The sequence below is a fragment of the Pristis pectinata genome, chromosome 5 (assembly GCF_009764475.1).
Source record: "Pristis pectinata isolate sPriPec2 chromosome 5, sPriPec2.1.pri, whole genome shotgun sequence".
Classification (NCBI taxonomy): domain Eukaryota; kingdom Metazoa; phylum Chordata; class Chondrichthyes; order Rhinopristiformes; family Pristidae; genus Pristis; species Pristis pectinata.
Window position 1 is genome coordinate 71,094,175 of NC_067409.1, and position 24,677 is coordinate 71,118,851.

General features: G+C 41.0%; 1 protein-coding gene across 1 annotated transcript in view; it reads right to left on the reverse strand.

Annotated features, from left to right (window-relative positions):
• nphp3 (nephronophthisis 3) overlaps nt 1-24,677 on the reverse strand; it is an 81,693-nt gene that overhangs the window by 24,701 nt on the left and 32,315 nt on the right. The window contains 9 exon segments of the mRNA XM_052016457.1: nt 777-877; nt 2,078-2,242; nt 4,842-4,980; nt 5,916-5,998; nt 8,536-8,638; nt 11,558-11,655; nt 16,199-16,342; nt 19,020-19,134; nt 21,019-21,122. Coding sequence (XP_051872417.1) covers nt 777-877; nt 2,078-2,242; nt 4,842-4,980; nt 5,916-5,998; nt 8,536-8,638; nt 11,558-11,655; nt 16,199-16,342; nt 19,020-19,134; nt 21,019-21,122 — 1,052 coding nt within the window.

Genomic DNA, 24,677 nt, shown 5'->3' on the forward strand with positions numbered 1-24,677 from the left:
ATAAATAGGCACAACTCATCCATGCCGACTGTGCTGCTCAGCGAGCTAGTCCCAATAATAAGCCACTGCAAGTGTAAAGTACAATAAAGGTAAGCAGTCAAAACTGTGATGTACAACTTGCAGCATCAGTTGTGACTCAGTGGAGAGCTCTCACACCACTGAGTCTTAATGCTAGGGGGTCAAGATCCACTCCTGGGAATGGAGCACAAAAACCTAGGCTGACTCCAGTGCTGTACTGACAGAGGTAATGATCTTACAGATGTACCATGTACCAAAATAAAAGATCTACAGTATGGCACTATTTTGCAGAGGAGTTAAATGTTTATCCCCAGTGCCCTGGATAATATTTAACTCTCAATCAATATTACTAAAGCAACTTCTCTAGTTACTGTCACATTACCGTTGTGGGAACTTACAGTGCCCAAACTGGCAGCTGACTCCCCTAATTACAACAGCAACTTTAAAATTATTTAAATGGCTGTATTACATTTTGGGAAATTCTGAAAGATGCTACAGAAATTCAATGTTTTCTTCCAAACTCACATATTGTAGTGTACTAAGACAAACCAAATATTATTCTAAGGGATAAGAAATGAGAGAGAAGTGACCTCCCAGTTCTGATTATACGGGAGCATTGGTTAAAGAGCCAAGCATTGACTACCGAACCCTCCATTAGGTCAGGAGAAAGAGTCCTATTTAAATGGAAATGAAAGAAATTTAAATAAATGAACTGAGTAATGGAAGAGTGTTAATAAAGAAATCAGGAAAATAAATACCTCATCTGATGTGAAAAATATTGCACCAGTTTTTCTCTGTATACTGTAACAGAATCCAGTTCTTTTTTTCCCATATACTGCAATCTCACTGCTTCCCATGCCTTCAATCAAATAACAAAATTGGAAATATTAAACAATAAAGGTGAACTCTACATTCAATATAGGATTGTTAATATGAGACAGGAATATCCTCAAACAGTAAGGTAATCATGCAGGAAGAGGAGCCATTTCAGGGTCAGTATCAATTGCATGACCTGTACTCTTGCATCCCTATAAGATCATGGATTCAAATTGCACTCCAGGGATTTGAACATTATTTTGGCTCACACTCCACTACTTTACTGTGGGAGAACATAGGGACAGGGCTGCACTTTGGACATATGGTGTCAATGGATGAGATACTAAACAGAACTTCTGTCTGTTCTCACAAATTAATCTCCCAGGCAATTCTGAGGCAGAACAAGATGTTTGCTGTCTTAGTGTTGTACCTGACCCCAAGTTAAAACGTAAACCACATAACAGGCTCTGTTGACACCATCCTTACTTGCACCAGGCCTTGTTAAGCCAAGGTTTGATGACCTACATGGGCTCCCAGCTGAGCAACATCTAACAGTTAAAAGTTTTATTCTTTTCAGACCACCTCATGTTTTCTTCCCCCCCCCCCCCCCCCCCCCCCCCCCCCCATACTGTAACATCCATAAGCTGTACAACCATTGCAATCCCAGCATTCCTCCAATTTTGGCCTTGTAGATTTCACCAATTTCAACCGTTCTGGTATTGGTGGCCACAACTTAAACTGCCCAAGCTCTGGAATTCTCTCCCTAAATCTTTCTGCCTCTCTACCACTTTTGCTCCTTTTCTGTGCTTTGGCGTCACATTTTGTTAAATAATGCCTCCATAAATCACCCGTGATGTTTTACCACGTTTAAAAAGTGTTACGTCAACAGAAGCTGCTTTTATTGCTGTTATTCAAGGAACAGCAGACAAATGCGCTGACCATCAAAATATTCCTCAAAAATCAATATCACAAAGTAAGTTTTAATTGGCCACTTATTTCATTGATATTTGCAGGATGTCTTAAATTCAAGGTTGTGAAGAGCACTAGATGTTACTTCTTCTCCAATACAAAGACTTATTTCAAGTGCTGATTTCTTGTAGTATTTTTTTTTACAAAGCTGCTTAATGCTAATTTGATTAGCTATTATTAAATCTGTTTAATGATTTGAAAGTTATAAATAACATTATTTTTTGTGAGTTTAAAAGGTTGAAAGAAAATGCAATCTGAAAGCAACAATTCTTACCTGAAGATGCTGAAACTTTAGCAGACCACAGCTCTGTGTTAGCACACATGTACTCTGCAAGCTATGAAGAACAGAGGACAATGTAGGCCAATGAAGTTCAGGGTAAATCTCCAGAAGTTCACCTTCACTCACACCATTGTGACTCACATAGATTAGACACAGAATCTGAAAAAGGTAAAAGGCAGATGTAAAATACTCACTGCTATTTACAAAAAATGTATCTCTTACAAAAGTTTGATATAAAACATCCTTTGGTTTGAAAATAAGTCATACATGATATTTGTTTATAAAAGCTTAACTTGTCTCTCAACCTCTCAAAATTGCTTTTAATCCATAGAAATTCCTTTACATCTTCCTCAGCAAAATGTGTACATCAAGCAGTGTGAATATTACCCAGTAAATCACGCACCTTTTTCTTCTGAGACATTTGTGAATTTTCAGAATACATGCTTAATTTCCCAATTTCAGGAAATTTAGCAATCAGAGCAAATGAGCAAAATTTTGATGTGCACAAGATTTTAAAGTTATCAAAACCCATCACAGGAACCAAAGAAAACAGAAATTTTTGACACTGTGGTAACAATGCTGTATTTGGGAGTCTTGAGCAGCCAAACTCTCAATTGTGATAAACCTGTGGAGTCAGCACACTCTGCCTACCCCAACCTAGCCTGACAGGATCTGAGTATATGCACTGTATTTGGGTAGCAAGAAAATTACATCCTAGAGCTTGGACCAAAGAAGCTCTTTGTAAATGAATGGAGTAAGACTCAGAAACTCATTGCTCAACTCGACTATATATGCTGGCTTCAAGTCACATCAGGTATCAAAATAAGTCCTTGGGCTCCAGTCAGGTTAGGATTGGCTGTGGTCAGATCAGGCTGGGTTTTAGTTCTGTACCCAAGCAGATTTCTAGACACAAGGCCTATGGATTCACATTAGGGCAGCACAGAGTGCTTTCCAGACAATCTAGTTGTCTTTATCCTGGAATTCTCCCAATCATCCTGTAGGATAATTGACTCTTAAGACATAAACTAGTTATTGGGGGGGAATTACATCCTTTTTCACTCATCTCCACTGTGTTTTTTTGGATGTGACTCAGAAATGGTGATAAGCTTTTTGTGCAGCTGAAGCTCTACAGTGGATTTTGGATAAATCTGATTACAGGCTGAAATGAGGACTTCTGGGTCTATAACATATAGACACGATTCTTAATAAATGCCTTTAGGGAGCTCTGTAAAAAAGAAAAAAAATATTTTGTTCACTCAATTCCTTTTCTCTTATTTAGTCCAATTTCGGGTACCATTTTTTAATCTAACTTAATTATTAAGAAACTAACAACGTGCATTTATATGGAAACAGAAAATGCTGGAAACACTCAGCAGGTCAGAGAAACATTTTAAGTCAAAGATCCTTTGTCAGAACTGAGAAAGAGAAAACAAGTTAGTTTTAAATTGCAGAGAGAGGAAGACAAGGGAAAACATCTCCAATAAGATGAGACCAGGGTCACCATGATGAAAAGCTGTAAATGTCCTTCTGATTAATAGGGTAATAAGGAATGTTAGAGTACTGTATATAAAAAAAAGCTATGAAATGAAGGCATTACGGAGCGAGAACACAAACAAAGGAGCATAAAAGCTGTGAAGAGACCAGTTCTCCATCTGACTCTCACCTAGTTATCTATGGCCTCTTGCACTGTTATAATGAAATTGAAGAACGTGAGCTTGAGTAACAGAACCTCATCGTCTATCTGGGCATGTTGCAGGCTTCCAGATTCAATATCAAATTCTACAACTTCTGGTAGATCTGGCCAGTTCTGCTTGAGGTCATCCTTTGGTAACACTGACTCTTTTTCTCGCTCCACAAGCCCAGCCTGACCAGTTCCATTTCACAGCTTTTATGTACCTCTGTTTGTGTTGTCACTCCCTAGCCACCCTCATTTCATAGCTTTTATGATTTGTTCAAATTCTCTCTGACTGCCCTCATTAACCTATTGACTGGGTCAGATTGCCTACAGCTTCTTCCCACAATAACCCTGGTCTCGCCCCATTAAACATTTCCCTTTTGTCCTATCCATCCCTCCTCCACCCTTCCCTTAAAACTAACATTTTCTTTCTCCCCATTCTGATGAAGGTCATTCAATCCACAATATTAACTCTGTTTCCCTTTCCACAGATGCTGCCTGACCTGCCGAGTGTTGGCTTAGATACTTCAATGTCAGATTTCCAGCACCTGTAGTTTTATTTTAACTTTACATTTAATTAGCACTTTCAGCAAAAGATCCCAAAGCACTTTACAGAAGTGTTAACAAAATTTCCTTCTGAACCATGTTAGAAGGTATCAAATCAAAAGCTCGGTCAGACAGGTTGATATTAAACAGAGTGTCCCAAAGGGAGAAAAGGGATAGTGAGTAAAGGCTGAAGAAAAGAATTCCAGAATTTAGAGCATCAACAGCTAAAGACACAGTAACCAGTGCAGCATGAACTGAAATCAGAGATACTCCAAAGATAGGAAATACTTCAAATCATTCTAGGGCTAAGAGAGATTACAATAATGGGGAATGGAGGTTATGAGGAGATCTAAAAACCGAGTTATCAGATCTGAAAACACAACTACGAGTTTTAATGTACTAATGTAAGTCAGTAAACACAGGGGTGCTGAGAACTGGGACAGTGTCAAACTCTGTTTTTTTCCTTGGGCAACTAATGTTTCAGTATAACTATACATGCATTAATTTCTCTGAATTAAAATTAATAATTATGCTCACCTCCTGCATTAGCTGTTTGTCCCCATCACTAGGCAGAGGTTGCTGTACAGACTGTAGCACAAGCCTATACAAGGACACTGTGTCCTGACATTGAAAACATTGTTGGAGAATACTGTCTGCATTTCCAAGGCCTTTGACACTGAACAAAGACAAACATAATTAAATTCAGAAACTATTATTCAAGCATTTAAATATGAGATTATCCTAAATTTAAACCAAATTAAACAAATTTACTTTCATTATAATGACCTTGAGAAAGATAAAGGAGAATGGTAATACATTATGTATGTTAGTGTATGTGTATACACATAATTACATCCACGGAGATTAAATGATTCCACTGCAGATTATTTCAATAGTTCAGTAAATTGGTGCTTCAACCAAGTCACTTCAGTGGTAGAGCAATGAAAGAAGAAAGGCAGTGATTTCCACTTACAAACATTCAGTGGGTATAAATAAAACACACTTCAAAACATAATGACTAATAAATATATGATGGCCATAATGCATCTACGTAGAGTGGGCAATGCTCAAGTTGATGAGTGACATGGGAGACAAGATTTATACTCAACGCAAGAGTCTCAGCTCCAGATGAGCTGTTAGCCCCTAAAAGAGTTCAATACTGAGGGAGTGTTGCATGCCACAAGTGCTGCCTTTCACTTGTAGGTTAAAAAAACACCGTGACAGTACATTGAAGAACCAGGAAGCTCTTCTGGTGTCTTGGCAATATTTATCCTTTAATCACAATTACTTTCTTTAAAAATCTGGTCATTACCACATTACTTTTTGTGGAAGATAGCTATACATAAATGGTTGCCACACTTCTACATAAATCGGTTGCTGCATTCAACTATGAATATATTAAAGTGCCTCATTGGGTGAAAAATCCCAGAGGTTGTAAAATGCAAGTCTTTCCTTCTTTTTAAATGACTACTATCATGCCCTGTGCAGCTGCCCATCATCATCTCCACTTGGCTGTGGGAGAATTCCTGTTCATGCAAGAATGACTGGTGAAATTTGTGAGCACTTTATAAGGGGAGCACATATTACACAAACACAATAAATGGCACTCACCATGTGATCATTTTGGCCAGAAGTGTAACATATAGGGCATTGCACGTAGTCGCAGATCTACAATGTTTCTCCAGCTTCTTCTCCTGCAAGCACACAAGCAGAAAACATAACTTCTACACTAATTTTATGTCCTCCTTCTCTATAGAAATGGTTCTAGCAGGTCAAGTTACCCTTGGCTGCATCACCCAAAGCTACTTTTCAAGCAAGCTTAAACATCAATTGTCATTTAGCTCTTGAAGCTTTGCAGAGATTTTGCTTAGTTCAACTGTGTGCTGATTTACACCCACACATTACTGCAGCACTGTGGAGCATTCATAGTGCTTAACTTGAAGGAGCCAACTTTGCCAAGACCCAGAATCAATTAAATGTGAGAGATTTTGTGGTGTTTAAGACCCAGATATTGACCGGATAAACAGACTGAAGACCTGGGGAATTCAAGGCAAACATTTCCAAATACAAGTTACTAATTCAGCCCACGAGTCCCTGACTACAATGTACTCTCACATCATATCTGGAGTAATATTCAGCTCTAATCATTATACCACAAAAATAATATATACATATTGGTAAAAGTACAAAGGAAGGAGTTAATCCCAAATGGAGATCAGTTATGAGGAAATCCTAAGAAGCTCAAACTCACTAAAATGCAAGGCATTTTTGAGAGGGGGAGGGAAGGCGAGACATCAAGGTACATTAAAAAAATATTAAATGCATTCAGTTACACTTCCTCAATGCATTTTCTAAATTCTGTACCTTTTTTTAATAGGTCTCCTGTGACAAAGTTTATTATGCTGAGGTTGCAGGGTAAAGCAGGGTGAGACACGGGATTAGATAAAATCTCTTTATTAGCCACATGTACATTGAAGCACACAGTGAAATACATCTTTTTGCATAGAGTGTTCTGGGGGCAGCCCGCAAGTGTCGCCACATTTCCGGCGCCAACATAGCATGCCCACAACTTCCTAACCTGTACGTCTTTGGAATGTGGGAGGAAACCGGAGCACCCGGAGGAAACCCACGCAGACACGGGGAGAACGTACAAACTCCTTACAGACAGTGGCTGGATTTGAACCCAGGTTGCTGGCACTGTAAAGTGTTACACTAAAGACTATGGAGGAGGAATAAATAGACCAGAATGCTCAAGCTCAACTTGTTCTTATTTTAGAGCTATATTTTTTGTTCTATTTTCAAACATTTCCAAGTAAAACTTAAGCAGCACTTGGATAGGTACATGCAGGGCGGGGCTTAGAGGGATATCGGCTGAAGACAGGAAATTGGGACTAGCTAGGTTGGCACCATGGTCGGCGTGGACTGGTTGGACCAAAGGGCTGTATTGCTCTATGGCTCTATGAAATTCTGGGATCAATGCTTTTACATTCATCATATTACAATGACAACTTCCAAGTAGCAGCAGTTTTCAGTACCCCTATGGGAGGGTAGAGTGCACTTACAGCACAAACTGAGACCCTGGCCTTTTATAATTTCCTGTTTCCACCATGTTCCCAGATCAGGGAACTTAAGGCTATAGGGAAGGGACCTGGGGCAGATCAGCCATGATCATATTGATTGAGTGGCCTCCTTCTGCACTTCTTATGTACAGGGAGAATGTGCAAACTCCACACTGGCAGCATGGTTCTTTTCCTCTCTGGCTGGCTCAACATTCCCTCTGCTGGTTGCTGATTTTCTGCTTAGCTTTAAAAGGGAGCCGCACCCAGTCCCCAGCTACAGCAGATAGCCAAAAGGTTTGTCAAAAAGGTAAACTTTAAGGACCATCTTAAAAAGAAGAGTTGGAGAGGTTTTGAAAGGGAATTCCAGAGTTTTGAGCAAAGATCCAGAGATTGATCAAGAGACCAGAAATTAGTTATCTTTTAACTTTAAGTCACTGTTGATCAGTTGGAACTCTTCTTCCCCACTGCTGTCAGGTTCTTGAACTGACCTGAAAAACCCTAATTCAACCTTGGACTATATTTCCCTCAACTTGAATTAATGTTGCCATATTTATTTTTGTCTTGTTTTGTCATGTAAATTACATATAGCTTATGTAATTTATGTTTGTCCTGTTGTAAGGTACTGTACTGATGCTGCATAAAGCTCATTTTCATGGCATTTATCCTCTGGGTATGTACACCCATGACAATAAACTTGTACTTGATGGTTGAATGGGGCTTGGTGAAAAATAGCGGCAGCAGAATAAGCTCAAGTTTAAGTAAGCAAAGGAAGGTAGGCCAGTTGGAAATGCGTTCAAATAGTCAAGTCTAGAGGCAAGAAAGGCAAAACAAAAACAGTGCAAGCCAGTTGCTAAGACTAAACAGCGGGCTAATCTAGTTTAACCAAACATTCCACTCATTTCTATCGGCTCAAGAACTAAAACCCAGCTAAAATAATGCTATTTCTTGAGAATATATTTCTTCATTCAATCCATTTTAAAATGAAAGGTAAAGTGATGAACATTTATACTTTACAGATCATAAATTCTAACTGTAATTTATAAATACTAGTTATGGAAACAAAAGTGTTAAAGAGGAGTCATGTTTTGTTTAAGATTTATTATCTTCTTAGCGTCCAGGTGGGATGCAACATTGCAGACATACAGAAGGAAACGGGCCAGTGGAGTACAGACCTGCTCTCTAGTTAGTTTCACATCAGCACGATGGCATTCCATGTTAATCAGAGCCTTGATATCCTTCGGACTCAGTGGGTCAAGGTGAAGCGTTGGCCATAACCTGATTGAAATAAACAGAATTGAATAAATATGATTCACTGACCAGAACAAGCACAAAATATCACTTTACCACACCATGTTTTTTTTAGTCTCTTTTTCATACAAAGGCATTGCTCCGTTGGTTTTGAGGCTGCTGGTGGGTGAAGAGCAAGGCAACAATGGTTGACATGAGAGGCTGACAAAACAGCATCGTAGAGAAAGATAACAGCATCGTCTCTAGTGCAGGTTAGAGTAAATGTAACTATCAATTTCAATATAGTAAAGGTATCAGACCTTTAGCTGTTCTAAAAAATCTAATGGATTGCACATGGACCAATAGAAAACTGTTATACAAATTTTAAAATATGCATATTGCATTTCTACAGAATTGTTTTAAATTTCTACTTAACAAATCAAGAACTAAAAGAGCAAAAAGATGGGTAATAGTGCATGTGCTATTCAATCTATTATCCACTTAAGGTTCCTGGGGGTTTGAGACTAAACAGCATGATCCATTTTCATTTTATCATTTAGCCAGGACCCTCAGCAAACAAAAGAGGAACCTATGTTTACATGAAGTGCAAGTCATTTTTCACAAATGGATTTGTTGGCAAAGTACAGAAAGTTTACTTTGTTAGGTAAAAAATTAATAATGTTTTGGCTATTAATTATGATTTCAAAATGAAACAGCTCATCTACAGTTTGTCTATTTTCTGATTGTGGCTAAAAAACCTTATTGGAATATACCTCAGTAATGTGTTCTGAATGATACAATTAATGCTTTCCAATAATGACCCATGGTTATTTAAAAATGACACTGGGAGGTCCCCTGCTTTTAAGGTTCTTAATTTAAACTGCTTTTGGAAGGGCCTTGCTGAAATCACAGGAAAACTATAAAAAAAATGGAAAATCAATTCTATTGGCGGTAAGTAAATACACGGCAGCAACAAATTGAATGGTACAGACCAGAAGGATCATAAGAGAACCATTCAACTTGGAATGAGTGTCCTACCCTTCAATTAGAACCTGGCTGAACTGTACGTGAATTTATGCACCTTTAATTCACTTCCCTTGTAAACCACACTGAAAAATTTTACGACCTACTTCAACACACGACTGTCAGGAGCCCAATATTCCCTCTACCCATCTCCTCACTCACTCTTTCCAAATTCACTGCTTCCTATAGACAATGATTTCCTCTCCATTTCACTCCTTATCATTCAGATGATCTCTCCTGGCCTCTGCCCTTTATAACTCATCATCACTCCCACTCAAAAATGTCTTCTCTTTACTTGCCAAGGTCCTTGGGCATTCCATCACTTCTAAATTCTGTGCCCATATTTCCCAAAGCTCTTTATCCAAATCCCAACAACCTTCCATCCAGGCCCAACATCAGTCTTCACCAAATTCATAAACAGCTGGAACTGGACAGAGAGAAGATTGTTGGTGTCATGGTTGACCACATCACACAGTTCAGGGAAATCAAAATGGAGAAGGGACAGAATGCCACATTAAGTCAAGTTTATTGTCATGCACCTGTGATGCTGCTATAAGCAAGTTTTTCCACTGTGCCGCACCACACTTGTGCACGTGGCAATAAACTTGACTTGATGTGCATTCTGTCCCTTCTTCTCTATGTTGATTTCTCTTAAGCATATGTGGTCAACTATGACACACACAATCCTCTCTTTGCCCATCTCCATCTATCTGAACACAGCCAATGCATTTCTAACAACAGAACCCCATCCTTCTCCCCCATTTTTCTTCATTGCAGATTGTGACCCCCACCTCCTCTACACCTTACCCATTGCCGAACCTGCGAGTTTAATTGAACACCAAATGTTGAAAGAATGGAGGTATTTACTGAAAGGAAGCTGCACATTCTGGCAAATGGGAGCGAAGCTGGAAAAAACACAGGGCAAGGAAAAGGGACTTGATGGCCCTAACTTTAGAAATACAAAAGAAATCAAATAGATTCCCACATTTAGTATTTGAAGTAGGAATGGTGCTAAATAAGGGGTCAATCATTTAAAACTGCACGGAATTTCTTCTCTTGAAGGGCAGTGAATCTCTGGAATCCTCTGCCCCGAAGGTGATGGAGGACAGATTAGATATATTTAAGATGAAGACTGAAAGGTGACAATTGAAGGTAATGTAGAACTGAACTCCCCATTTCATTCCTTATCATTCAGATGATCTCTCCTGGCCTCTGCCCTTTATAACTCTCCTGGCCTCTGCCCTTTATAACTTATCCAAGTTGAATGGACAATTGAATTGAAGGTAATGTGGAACTGGCACAGAAGAGGAGTTGAGGCCAGCATAGATCAGCCACGATCATATTGAATGGCGGGGCTGGTGGCAGGGCTCCTGCTCCTATTTTCCTGGGTGTTCTATTGGAAGAAGAAAGGAGGATCAGAGAGATACAGCACAGAAATAGGCCATTTGTCCCACGAGGTCCGCACCAATCAGCAACCACCCATTTTTACACCAATCCTATCCAAAACCATTGCATTCTGCCCACATTCCCATTAACTCCCGCCCAGATTCAACCACTCACCAACACACTAGGGACAATTTAACTACCAACCTGCTTGTCTTTGGGATGTGGGGTGAAATCCTGCAGCCAAAGGGAGAATTTGCAAACTCCACACAGATAGCACTGGAGATTAGGATTGAACCCAGACTGCTGGAGCTAACAGCTTTACTAGCTGTGCCATTGTGCAGTCTGGTTGTTCTTGTTCTTCAGGATGGTCCTTGGTCTCTGGGATTTTTTCACCTCCACCATATGAATGAATATAATCACCAGCTAGTCTATAGAACCAGTAGCTGCAGATGGCAAAATTAAAATTTTGCACTGAAGTTAAGATTTCAATGGCATGACCATTGTAAAGTTCAATACAAACAAAATGTCAAACACTGTACAAACCATTCAGTTACTAACCTCCAGGCTTGGGGGCAAGTTTCCACATTTACAGAAACAATCACTCTCACATTGACAGGCAATGGATCAATTAACCACTTCATGTGTCGTTCAGCTTGCTAAAAATAGATAAAAATGTTTGTACAACCAATAAAGTACAACATACATGCACATCTCTTTAAATTGGTTTATTATTGTTACATGTACTGAGGTACAGTGAAAACTTTGTTTTGCATGCCATCCATTTCATTACAACAGCACACTGAGGTAGTACAAGGGAAAACAATAACAGAATGCAGAAAATAGTATTAGTTGCAGAGAAAGTGCAGTGCAGGCAGACAATAAGGTGCAAGGCCACAATGAGGAAGGTTGTGAGATCAAGAGTCCACCTTATTGTACTAGTTCTTGTGAAAGATCATCAACCTGAAATATCTGCTTCTCTCTCCACAGATGCTGCCTGCTGCTACTTTCATGACTGCGCAATTTTTCTGGTGAAAATATTGACAATGATCCATTCTAATTTAAAGCATATGTTCCAGCCCATGAAATTGCAAACAGGTCAATTTGAAATTTGAAAACAGCCTGTGAGTGAAGCCTTCAAGTATATGTTTTAAGCATACTGAAAAGCACAAATAGACAAACCTGCACCACTAAATTTGTCAAATTTTGGTGGCATTGTGCCCAGTTAAATGGATTTATTATTGGATTTTATGCTTTAACATCCTTTGCTCAAAAAATTGCAGGAAGTATGACTTAACACCAGCAAGGCATTGGGGTATTTGGGAGCCTGGTGAATGATGAGGCGAACTGTTAATTTGTTGGTTGAGATACAAAGGACTGAGAAATAAACAGAGCATGGACTGAGAGGTAAGTAAGGGTGGGTGAACACTGAAAACAGATGAAAAAGTAAAGAAGGCAAGAGAGCTTTATTGCAGTCTTTAACAATTATCACATTATTAACAAGGGTTCTTCTGGTGTTAGTTATTAGAATTAAGATTCCACAGCAGGTTTAATAGGCAATAAATGTGCCAATATAACAACTCTGAAAATCACTGGATGGTTAGTTACAAAATGGTCCTCACACAAAGCTAGCACATTAATAGGCCAATAACCTGAAGTATTTGCAATTCACAAGATCTCTTCCTCGCCAGAGTGTGCTGATGTATGTGTGCGGCAACAATTCCTTTCACTGATCAGACATCATTATCTTTTTTGAATAAACATTCCCATATCATGAAATAAATTCATAAATTACATTGCCAGAACCATGCAAATGTTGCCAAAATGGGTAAAACAAACATTGAAATTATTTTGGAATGTGGAACAGTCCTTGTTTCAGTTCTATTCGAGCCCACTCCCCCAAGTCTTTTTCATGGTAAATTGATGACTGCATTGGTGCTGCTTCCTGTGGAACTCAAACATTTCACACTTTTGCTATCTATTTCCACTCTGCTCACACCTTCACATGGTCCATCTCTGACTCTTCCCTTCCTGGATCTCTCCATCTCCACCTCAACAGATAGGCTACTATCAACATCCACTACAAACCCACAGACACCCACGCTACTTTGATTATACTGCCTCCAACCCTATCACCAGTCAGGACTCTATTCTCAGTTCCTCTGTCACTTTTTCACAGTAGAGACATTCCACACAGGTGCCTCTGATACATCTTCGTTCTTCCTTAACTATATGGCTTCCCTTCAACTATAATGTGGAGGATGTATGTGCTAGGGCATTATGAGATGAAAGTGGTGGTGCTGCTGCAGGATCTTTTGAAGAACATTCAGGTGGATAAGTCCCCAGGGCCTAATGGGATATACCCCACGGTATTGAAAGAGGCAAGAGAGGAAATTGCGGAGGCTTTGACCAGAGCTTTGTATCCTCGCTAGCCACAGGTGAGGTCCCAGAGGACTGGAGAGTAACCAATGTTGTTCCTTTCTTCAAGGGAAATAGGGATAATCCAGGAAATTACAAACTAGTGAGCCTCATGTCAGTGACAGGGAAGCTAATGGAGAGGATTCTTAGGGATAAGATTTACATGCATTTGGAAAAACATGGCCTGATTAAGAACAGTCAGCACGGCTTTGTGTGGGGCAGGTCATGTCTTACTAACTTAATTGAATTTTTTTTTTGAGGAGATGACAAAGTTTATTGATGAGGATAGGGTAGTGGATGTTGTCTACATGGACTTCAGCAAGGCATTTGACAAGGTCCCTCATGGTAGGCTGATTCAGAAGTTTAAGATGTATGGGATCCATGCTGACTTGGTAGTTTGGATTCAGAATTGGCTTGTAGATAAAAGACAATGGAAGGCTGTTAATCTGGCTAGAGGTCTGTGACCAGTGGTGTTCCGCAGGAATCAGTACTGGGGCCTCTGTTGTTTGTGATATATATAAATGACTTGGATGAAAATGTAGATGGGTGGATTAGAAAGTTGGCAGACGACATAAAGGTTGGTGAAGTTTTGGATAGTGTAGAGGGCTATCAAAGGACACAGCAGGATATAGATCAGTTACAGATATGGGTGGAGAAATGGCAGGTGAGGTTTAATCCGAGCAAGTGTGAGGCATTGCACTTGGGAGGTCAAATGTAAGGGGAAAGTATACAGTTAATGCCACGACCCTTAACAGCATTGATATTTGGAGGGATCTTGGGGTCCAAGTCCACAGCTCACTGAAAGTGGCCATGCAAGTAAATAGGGTAGTAAGGAAGGCATAAGGCATGCTTGCCTCCATTGGTTAGGGCATTGAGTGTAAGAGTCAGGATGTCATGTTGCAGCTGTATAAAACTTTGGGTAGGCTACACTTGAAATATTGTGTGCAATTCTGGACACCAAGGAAGGATGTGGAGGCTTTGGAGAGGTTTACTATGACGCTGCCTGGATTAGAAAGTATGGTCTATAAGGTTGGACAAACTTGGGTTGTTTTCTCTAGAGCATCGGAGGCTGAGGGCACCTGATAAAAGTTTATAAAATTAAGCGCGGCATAGATAGGGTCAGAATTTCTCTCTCTGGGTCAAAATATCAAATACTAGAGGGCATGCATTTAAGGTGAGAGGGGGAAAGTTTAAACGAGATGTGCGGGGCAAGCTTTTTTACTTTACAGAGAGTGGGGGGTGCTTGGAATGGGCTGCCGAGGGGAAGTGGTGGAAGCAGATACAATAGTGGCTTCTAAGAGGCTGTCAGTTAGACACATGAACATGCAGGGATATGGATGTACAGGCAGAAGGGATTTAGTTTAATTTTGCATTGTGATCGGCACTGACATCATGGACCAAAGGGCTGTACTGTTCTACACTCTAGAGTGGAGAGAGCCCTTGACCATACTGCATCTATTTCCCACACCTCTGCTCTCACCCCTTCTCCCGCAGGACAGAACAAGAACAGTTTCTCTGGCCCTCATCTTCCATCCCACTAGCCTCTGCATTCAATGGATCATCCCTCACAATTTCTGCCAGCTCCACCACTAAACACCCTCCCCTCCAAGCATTTCCAAGTAATCCCTCCCTTTGCAACTCCCTGGTCCGCTCTTTCATGCCCACCTACCACTCACCGCCGTATGGCACTTACCCCTGCAAATGCAGGAGGTGCAACACCTGTTCTTTAATCTCTCCCCTTCCCACCAGAGGCCCAAACATTCTTTCCAGGTGAAGCATCAGTTCTTCCCTAGTTCACAATGTGGTCTCCTCTATATTGGAGGGACCAAATGCAGATTAGGTGGCCGCTTTGTGGAGCACCTGCACAAAGTCTGCTGGAATGACCCTGCGCTTCCAGTTTCCGCAATTTTAATTTCCCATCCCACTCTGACCTATTTGTCTATGGCCTCCTGCACTGTTACCACAAGACCCAATGCAAGCTCAAGCAAAAACATCTCATGTCTGAGCATGTTTTGGCCTTCCAGACTTAATATTGAATTTTCTAACTTTAGACAACATGCTCTCTCTTCCTGCCTATAGAAGAACCATTTCTGCCTGCCATCCATTTTATTTTTCCTCACTGTGTACGATCTCCCCTGCTGGACATATCCTAGTATATCAGAACCACATCAACAACAGTAGCTGAACATTATTCCACCTGCCTTCACTCGATCAGAAATTCCCTTTGTTCCACCCATCGCCCTTCCCCACCTTCGCTGCTACCTACTAACATTTCTCTCTCGTTCTCAGGTCTGAAGGGTCCCTCATCAGAAACATTAACTGTTTCTCTTTCCACAGATGTTGCCTGACCTGCTGAGTGTTTCCAGCAGTTTCCATTTTTTATGTTTTATTTTAAAATCACATGGGCTCAATTTTTCATATCCTATTTGCTAAGTCAGGTTTGCTGGCCAGATCCCACCACCCTACCATTAACAACTCATTGCACAGACCATAAAGCTTAACGTGCTGGTAACTGCTGCCGTTAAGCCATTTTGAGTCATCCTATCACTTTTGTTCTACACATCCCTACCCCACCTTTACTCCTTCTGAAAACTAACTTACATCCCTCTTTCCCAGTTCTGATGAAGGGTAGCAGACCAAGACATTGACTCTTTCTCTTTCTACACACTACCTGACCTGCTGAGTTTTTCCAGCATTTTGTGCTTTGTTTCTAATTTCCAACATCTGCAGTTTTTTTGATTTACTGTTATAAGTTATTTTGTGGCCCTCTAGTCTCATTCATACCTCAATCTGGTCAATGGAGTCAATGATAATGATGATACTGCCTTGGTGGCGTGCAGATAATTTCTCCAACCATCGAGGAAACTCTTCCAGTAACTTACTTGGATCCAGTGTAAGGGCAGACACGGACCAGGAATGCTGCAACAGCTGGAAATGAACAAGAAAATTAATTACTGTGGAGCAAATGTAGCATGGCTGATGCAGCTTGGAGATTGTACATACAGCACACCACTTCTGATCACAGCACACCACTTCTGATCACTCAATTACTGAAAAACCAAGAGCACACAATTCTACGATGCGTTTCCATCAAACAAGACCAGGCAACACAGTGACAGGGGGATACAATGCTGACATCGGCTACTGTCCATGTGGAGTTTGCACATTCTCCGTGACCATGTGGGTTTCCCCAGGGTGCTCCAGTTTCTTCCCACAACCCAAAGATGTGCGGGTTGAGAGGTTCATTGGTTATTGTAAAATATCCCTAGTGTAGGTTGTTGGTAGGAGGACCAGGGTGAAGATGATAGACGTGTGAGAGCGAAAAGGTTACAGAGAAAAGAGTTGGGGAAAATGGGATCGGGGAAATCAGACTCCTGACATCACTTTGAAAACCAGCACAGATTAGATATCTTTATTAGTCACATGTACATCGAAAACACAGTGAAATACATCTTTTTGCGTAGTGTTCTGGGGGCAGCCCACAAGTGTCGCCATGCTTCCGGCGCCCACACAGCATGCCCACAACTTCCTAACCTGTACGTCTTTGGAATGTGGGAGGAAACCTGAGCACATGGAGGAAACCCATGCAGACACGGGGAGAACGTACAAACTCCTTACAGACATTGGCCGGATTTGAACCCTGTCGCTGGTGCTGTAAAGAGTTACACTAACTGCTACACTACCGTGCCAAATCAGAATCAGGTTTATTATCACTGACTTGTATGTCATAAAATCTGTTGTTTTGCAGCAGCAGTACAGTGAAAAGGCATGAAATTACTATAAATTACAAAATAAATAACTGGTGCAAAAAGAAAAGGAATAACGAAGTAGTGTTCATGGACCATTCAGAAATGACCTCCTTCTTACGTTGAAATAAAAATAAAGCATCCTGAGAAATTTATGTCTGTGAAGATCATCTACATAAACAAGTATCTTACTTTGGATATATTCCCAGGAACAAGAGTGCAAATGGAATCAGTGCTTAAAGGGGTCACTTTAGTATTATATACAGAGAGAAATATGTTACTGACAGAGCTGCAATGCCAGGAACTTGGCATGAATCAAGCAATGAATGGCTACATGGTTCAGTGTGGAGAGGCTGCCTGTGAAACTAATGTTGGGCAGACACAAGAGATTCTGCAGATGCTGAAATAGTTGATGTTTCGGATCAAGACCCTTCGCCAGTCCTGATGAGGGGTCTCGACCCGAAACGTCAACTGTTTATTTCACTTCATAGATGCTGCCTGACCTGCTGAGTTCCTCCAGCATTGTGTGTAATGTTGAGCAGACCAGGATAAGCAGATCAGCTGCTCAGTGCTGAGATATGAGGCTCAAGGTTGCACAGTGGGTGTGGTCATTGCTGCGGGCAGATTGCCTGGATGTGATCGTCTCTCTCATCTCCTGTTGGATGTGATGGAATCTGCCTACTATCAAGCTCGTCAACATTGAGACATCTCTGGGCCAGGGAGAGCTGTGCAGACAAATGAAAGTGGAGACAGCAGCTTCCATACAAATACTTGGTAGTGGTCCCAAAAATGAGTGGAAGAATTAGAGGAGAGCCAAGGAAAAATGTTTAATTCCGAGGAATGCAAGGGTGTGTAACTCACTGTCTGAAAGGATGGTGGAGGCAGAAACCCTCAACACTTGTGTGTCTACTTGAGGAGATGAGAGAGACGATCACATCCAGGCAATCTGCCCGCAGCAATGACCACACCCACTGTGCAACCTTGAGCCTCATATCTCAGCACTGAGCAGCTGATCTGCCTATCCTGGTCTGCCCAACATTACAACTATGGAACAATGAATCTGGAATTAGTCTGGATATCTCTTTTTCAGCCAGAATGGACAAAATTGGCTGAATGACATCCTTCAGCGTCATACCATTTTCAGGATGCAATGTAAAAATTCTGCTGTGGTGGGAGGAACATGATGCAACATTAATCATTTCCTATTTCTGCCCTAACATTTTTCCCTTTCAATTTTTGCTGGTGAAGAATATTGCTGTGGTCACAATCAAAGGTGAGTTCTCAAACCAAAAAAAAGCAGGCATTATTTTCAGGAGCAGGTGATAAACAGAGAGCATATCTCTACACAAGATGTACTGGCCACTGAAAGACACATTTATAATGAATCTTTTAAAAGTGCAAGCACAAAATTTGGTAGAACACTTTTTCTCCATGCTCTGGAAATCAATGATTTTATGTTAAGGGAAGTATTTTTGATTAAGACTTTCAGAAAGCCAGTCTCCCTCTCTCTGCAACTTGCAGTTGTGTATTCCCATTTCAAAATTGATTAACACCACAAACCATCTTCTAATGCAACACAACACAGTTACGTAAGGTTCAGTGTTGAATCTCTCATCAAAACCAATTACAATTAAACGCTAGTGAAAAATCAAAAAAAACTGCAAATGCTGGAAACGTAAAGCAAAAACAGAAAATGCTGGAAATACTCAGCAAGTCAGGCCACATTGTGGAAAGAGAAACTGAATTAACACTTCAGGTCAGAGACACAAGTGTTGCCAGTATTTTCTGATTTTGTTTTACAATTAAAAGTTACTGCCTTCCATTACTTATATGCCATACAGAAGTATTCAATTCTCTACCTTCACAGTGAGTCTTTTAATTATTAATGCCGGCTCAGAACTGGTGGTTAAAGGCCTTCCCACAAAATGATATAAAATTAAAGTGCTTGGGGAACATTTCTGCTGATGTTCAATCCTTTAAAAACAAAAGACAAGAAAAATAGTTAATAAAAAATGCAAAGCTCAGTATTAGAACATAGAACAGGCCCTTTGGCCCATGATGTCTGTGCCGATTATGATGCCAATTTAAACTAATCTCATCTGCCTGTACCCCTCCATTCCCTGCACATTATTGTGTCTGATAAATGGACCTTAAATGTTACTATTGTATCTGTTTCCACCATCCCCACTGGCAGTGCGTTCCAGGCACTTGGCACTCTCTGTAAAAAAAAAACTTGCTTCATAACTCTCCTTTAAGACTTCCCCTTCTCACCTTAAACCTATGCCCTCTAGTATTTGACATATCCACCCTGGGAATAAGACTCTATCTGCCCTGTCTATGCCTCTCATAATGCTATATACTTCTATCAGGTTGCCCCTCAGCCTCTGCCACTCCAGAGAAAACAATACAACTTTACCCAACCTCTCCTTGTTGCTAATACTCTAATCCAGGTAACATCCTGGTGAACCTCTTCTGCACACTTTCCAAAGCCTCCACACCCTTCCTGTAATGCAGCAACCAGAACTGCACACAATACTTCATGTTTAACCAAAGTTTTGTGTGGCTGCAACATAACTTCCCAACTTTTGCTGGAAGAACTCAGCAGGTCAAGCAGCATCTATGGAGAGAAATAAACAGTCGACATTTTGGGTCAAGACCTTTCATCAACACTGGAAGAGGGCAGAAGCTGGAATAAGGTGGTCAGGGGAGGGGGAGGAGTACATGCAGGCAAGTGATAGGCAAGTTCAGGTGATAGGCGAGTCCAGATGAAAGGGGGAAGGTAGGAGGGTGGTGGAGGGGGGGGTGAAGAAAGAAGCTGAGAGGTGATAGGTAGAAGAACCAAAGGGCTGAAGGAGGAGGAATCTGGTTGGAGAGGGCAGTGGACCATGGAATAAAGGGGAGGTGGGGAAGAAAAAATTGGGTGAGAGTAGACGTGCAGGAAATGGAGGAGATTGCAGGTGAGGACAGTATTGATGGTGGAAAGGAAACCCCATTGAATGGAGGAGGAGGATATCTCAGATTTCTTGGAGTGGAAAGCCTCATGGGAACAGATGTGGCAGAGGCGGAGGAACTGGGAGAAGGGGATGGCATCCTTGCAAGTGACTGGGTGGGAAGAGGTGTAGTCAAGGTAACTGTGGAAGTCAGGTTTTGCAGTGTAGCGGTTAGCATTATGCTATTACAGCGCTAATGATCGAGGTTCAAGTCCCGCCACTGTCTGTAAGGAGTTTGTACATTCTCCCCGTGACTGCGTGTGTTTCCTCTGGGTGCTCTGGTTTCCTCCCACATTCCAAAGATGTACAGATTGGTAGGTTAACATGGGTTTAAATGAGCAGCGCAGACTTGTTGGGCCAGAAGGGGCTATATAAATAAAGTTCTAAAGCTTTGTACTCAATGTCCTGACTGATAAAGACAAATAAGCTGTACAGCTTCCTTACCACCCTATCTACTTATGTTGTGTTTTTGATCATGTCCCTTTCAAGGCTCATTTTGTAAATACAGGGCACAAGAGCTGATAGCAATCCCCATTTATGTCATAACTGTAGACACAACACAACAAGGGGATGTGTCCCGTTGTGATGGCTTTGAGAGTCAGAGCCTGACTACCCAATGGTCAGTATACTAATTTATTATTTTCATCTATGTTTAGAACTACTAGAATTTCAAAATAAATCAACTCAACTAAAGTAAAAATTAATCAACCATGAAATACTTTCCTTTTCAATTTGGTGGTCCTTTCCTCCCTTTACCACTTTGAGTAAAATAATAGTTCAGAAAGGTCTGAATACTGCATTCCAGATACATAATAGGATACATAAGAGGAAATGGAGTTATCACAACAGTGTTAAAGTAAGAACATACCATTTAGATAGCAAAAGGGATTTTCCAGAGCCTGGACCACCTGATACAAGAAGTGGAGGTATAGGTGCAGGAGCCGTCACCAGATCATTCAGACGTTCATAATACTAAAAGACAGATTTCAACAGAAGTTAAAGTGCATTGGAAGAACTTCAGTTTATACATCCTTTTAAACTATCTTTGTTTATAAAAACTACCATAAAAGAGAACAAAAAAGCCTATCTGTACAGCTGATGCAAAATGTGCAATATTAAAACTTCAAGCTTATAAGAGTGAATGAAATAATAAACCTACTCACCCTAAATTTACAATACCTGGTCCTCACTTTTTCTTCCATAATGTACAAAAAATTGAATAATGAAATTAAAAGTAAATATTAAGCAGGCAAGGAATAACAATTAAGTATAACCTGTGCACAGATTCTACCAGATTATACTTCAATACATCTCATTTGGATATGGTTGCCTAGTGGTTAAATTACTGGACTGGCAACCTGACACCTGACCCATTGATCCAGAGAGACAAGATCAAATCCCATTACAGCAGCTGGAGAATTTAAATTCAACTAATTAAACCATATGGATTTTAAAAAAATAGTACAACCAGTAACCATGTACTGGATTGTAATTCTCTGAGGTGCAGGCCACACACGCAGCTGCCCAGCATAAGAAACTGGTGGAGATGCTAACAGCTTGAAGGAATGCATCCAAAGTAAAGGACTACTTAGGGGGAACTGAAGCAAATGCTGGACATTACAGAGAAGCTACAGAGTATTCTGTGAGGGAAGGAAGTGACCCCAGCCTTGGGATATATGTTGATACCAATGAAACAGGTAGAAAAAGGAATGAGGATTTTAAGGAGTTAGGAAAGAGATTAAGTAGCAGAATGAAAAGGTAGTAATCTCTAGGTTATTCTCAATGCCACATGCCAGTGAGTATACAAAAAAGGAGGATAATCCAAACAAATGTGTGATGAAAAAGAAATACTTTTGATTCTCAAATCATTCTGACCATTTCTGGACCAAGTGGGAATCATGGAGGCTAGACCATCGTGTTGCAACAAAGCTGCAACCAATGTCCTTGGAAGAAGGTTTACTAATACTGATGGGGTTTAAACTAATTTGGTGAGAGACCGTCAGAAAGCAGCATTGTAAAAAAGAAAATAGCGCACAAAGAATACAGAGGCATCGATAGCACTAGTGCAAATAATCAGAAATTTAGATATGACCAGATTAAGAGAGAGTACAAGGTCAAAAATAGACTTACAGTACATGCATACACAAAGCTCACTACCAGACTAGAGAGTTCCATAGATCAGAATAGCTATGGAAAATGTTACATATCACTCTAGCAAAAATAATCAATTGGAGAAGGGCAGTTTCAATGGGAATAAGAACAAATCTGTCCTGGGTAAACATGAATCAAAGCTTGGCAAACAAAACTATGACTGAACTATAGGATGCCCTTTAAGCTGAGATGTTTCACATACATTCCAATGAAGAAGGTAGGGAAGTTAAATCCAGAGCTCCCTGGATGATCAAAAAGATGGCAAATAAAATAGCAAACAGCTGAAAAAAAAGAGCATAGGATAGATGCCAACTTGCTAACACAAGTGAGAACATTCAGAGGGGAAGTTAAAGTCCACACTGGGCTAGACTAATTTTGATGCCAATAGACAGCAGGTTGCAAAGGTTGATTGGGAGAGGTTGTTTGCAGGTAAAGGGATGTCTGGTAAGTGGGAGGCTTTTTAAAAAGGGAGACAGGGAGAGTTCAGGGCCAGCATGTTCCTGTTACTCTAAGGGCTAGGCTAGCTAGCAGGATTAGGGAACCCTGGTTCTTGAGGGATAGTCTCTGGTCAGAAAAAAGTAAACTGATAAATTGGTTTATTATTGTCACATGTACCAGGGTACAGTGAAAAACTTTGTCTTGCATGCCGTTCATACAGATCAATTCATTGCATACAGTGCATTGAGGTAGTACAAAGTAAAACAATAACAGAATTCAGAATAAAGTGTTACAATTACAGAGGAAGTGCAGTGCAGGTAGACAATAAGGTGCAAGGTCATAATGAGGTAGATCATGAGGTCAAGAGTCCTTCTTATCGTATTAGGGGACCGTTCAATAGTCTTATAACAGCGGGATAGAAGCTGTCCTTAAGCCTGGTGTATCTTCTGCCCAACAAGGGGGTGGGGGGGAGAAGAGAAAATGTCTGGGGTGCGTGGGGTCTTTGATTATGCTGGCTGCTTTACCAAGGCAGTGAGAAGTGTAGAGATAGTCCATGGAGGGGAGGCTGGTTTCTGTGATGTGTTGTTTCCACAATTCTCTGCAGTTTCTTGCCATCACAGGCAGAGCAGTTGTGATGCATCCGGATAGGGGACATACCAAATTTCTTTAGCCTCCTGAGGAAGAGTGGTGCTGGTGAGCTTTCTTGGCCATAGCATCCCTTGTGGTGATATTCACTCGTAGGAACTTGAAGCTCTCAAACCTCTCAACCTCAGCGCCGCTGATATAAATAGGAGCATGTGCAGCACCCGTCTTCCTGAAGACAATGACCAGCTCTTTTGTTTTGTTGACACCGAGGAAAAGGTTGTTGTCATGACACCATTTCACTAGGCTCTCTATCTCCTTTCTGTACGCCTGACTCATCGTTAATTGAGATACACCCTACTACGGTGGTATCATCGAGATGGAGTTAGAGCAGAATCTGGTCACGTAGTCCCGAGTGTTTCGGGAATAGAGTAGGGGGCTGAGGACACAGCCTTGTGGGGCACCAGTGTTGAGAATAATCGTGCCGGAGATGTTGGTGCCTATCCTCTCTGATTGTGGTCTGTTGGTCAGGAAGTCAAGGATCCAGTTGCAAAGGGAGGTGTTGAGTCCCAGGTCTAGGTGTTTGGAGATGAGTTTGCATGGAGTTATAGTATTGAAGGCAGAGCTGTAGTCAATAAACAATTATCTAATGTAGTTGCCTTTACTGTCCAGATGCTCCAGAGATGAGCATAGGGTCAGGGAGATGGCATCTGCCACAGACCCGTTTTGGCAGTAGGTGAATTGCAGTGGATCGAGGTTGTCTGGGAGGCTAGAGTTAATGTGTGCCGTGACCAATCTCTAAAAGCACATCATGATCGTGGATATCAGAGCCACCGGGCAGTTGTCATTAAGGCATGTTACCTTGTTTCATATGTCAGGTATAGACAGCTGGGATCAAATGAATCCCTTGAAGAGTACAAGTGATGTAGGAGTACACTTAGAGGGAAATCCAGAGGACAAAAAGTGGATACAAGATATCCCTCACAGATAAGGTTAAAGAGAATTCCAGGAGATTCTACATATATTAAGAGCAAAAGGGTAACTAGGGAAAGAATAACTCCCCTTAAAGATCAATGTGGTCATCTATATGTGGAGCCATGGGAGATGGGCGAGGTCTTAAATGAATATTGCTCATCCATATTTACTGTGGAGAAGGTCATGGAAACTTGGGAATTTGGGGAAGAGAACAGTGATGCCTCGGAGCATATCCACCTTTGCTGGAGGTCTTGAATCAGATGAAGGTGGACAAATCATTGGGGCCCTGACCAAGCGTATTCTTGGACATTGTGGGAAACTGGGGAAGAAATTACTGGGACCCTGGCGGAGATAATTGTATCATCATTAGCCATGGGTGAG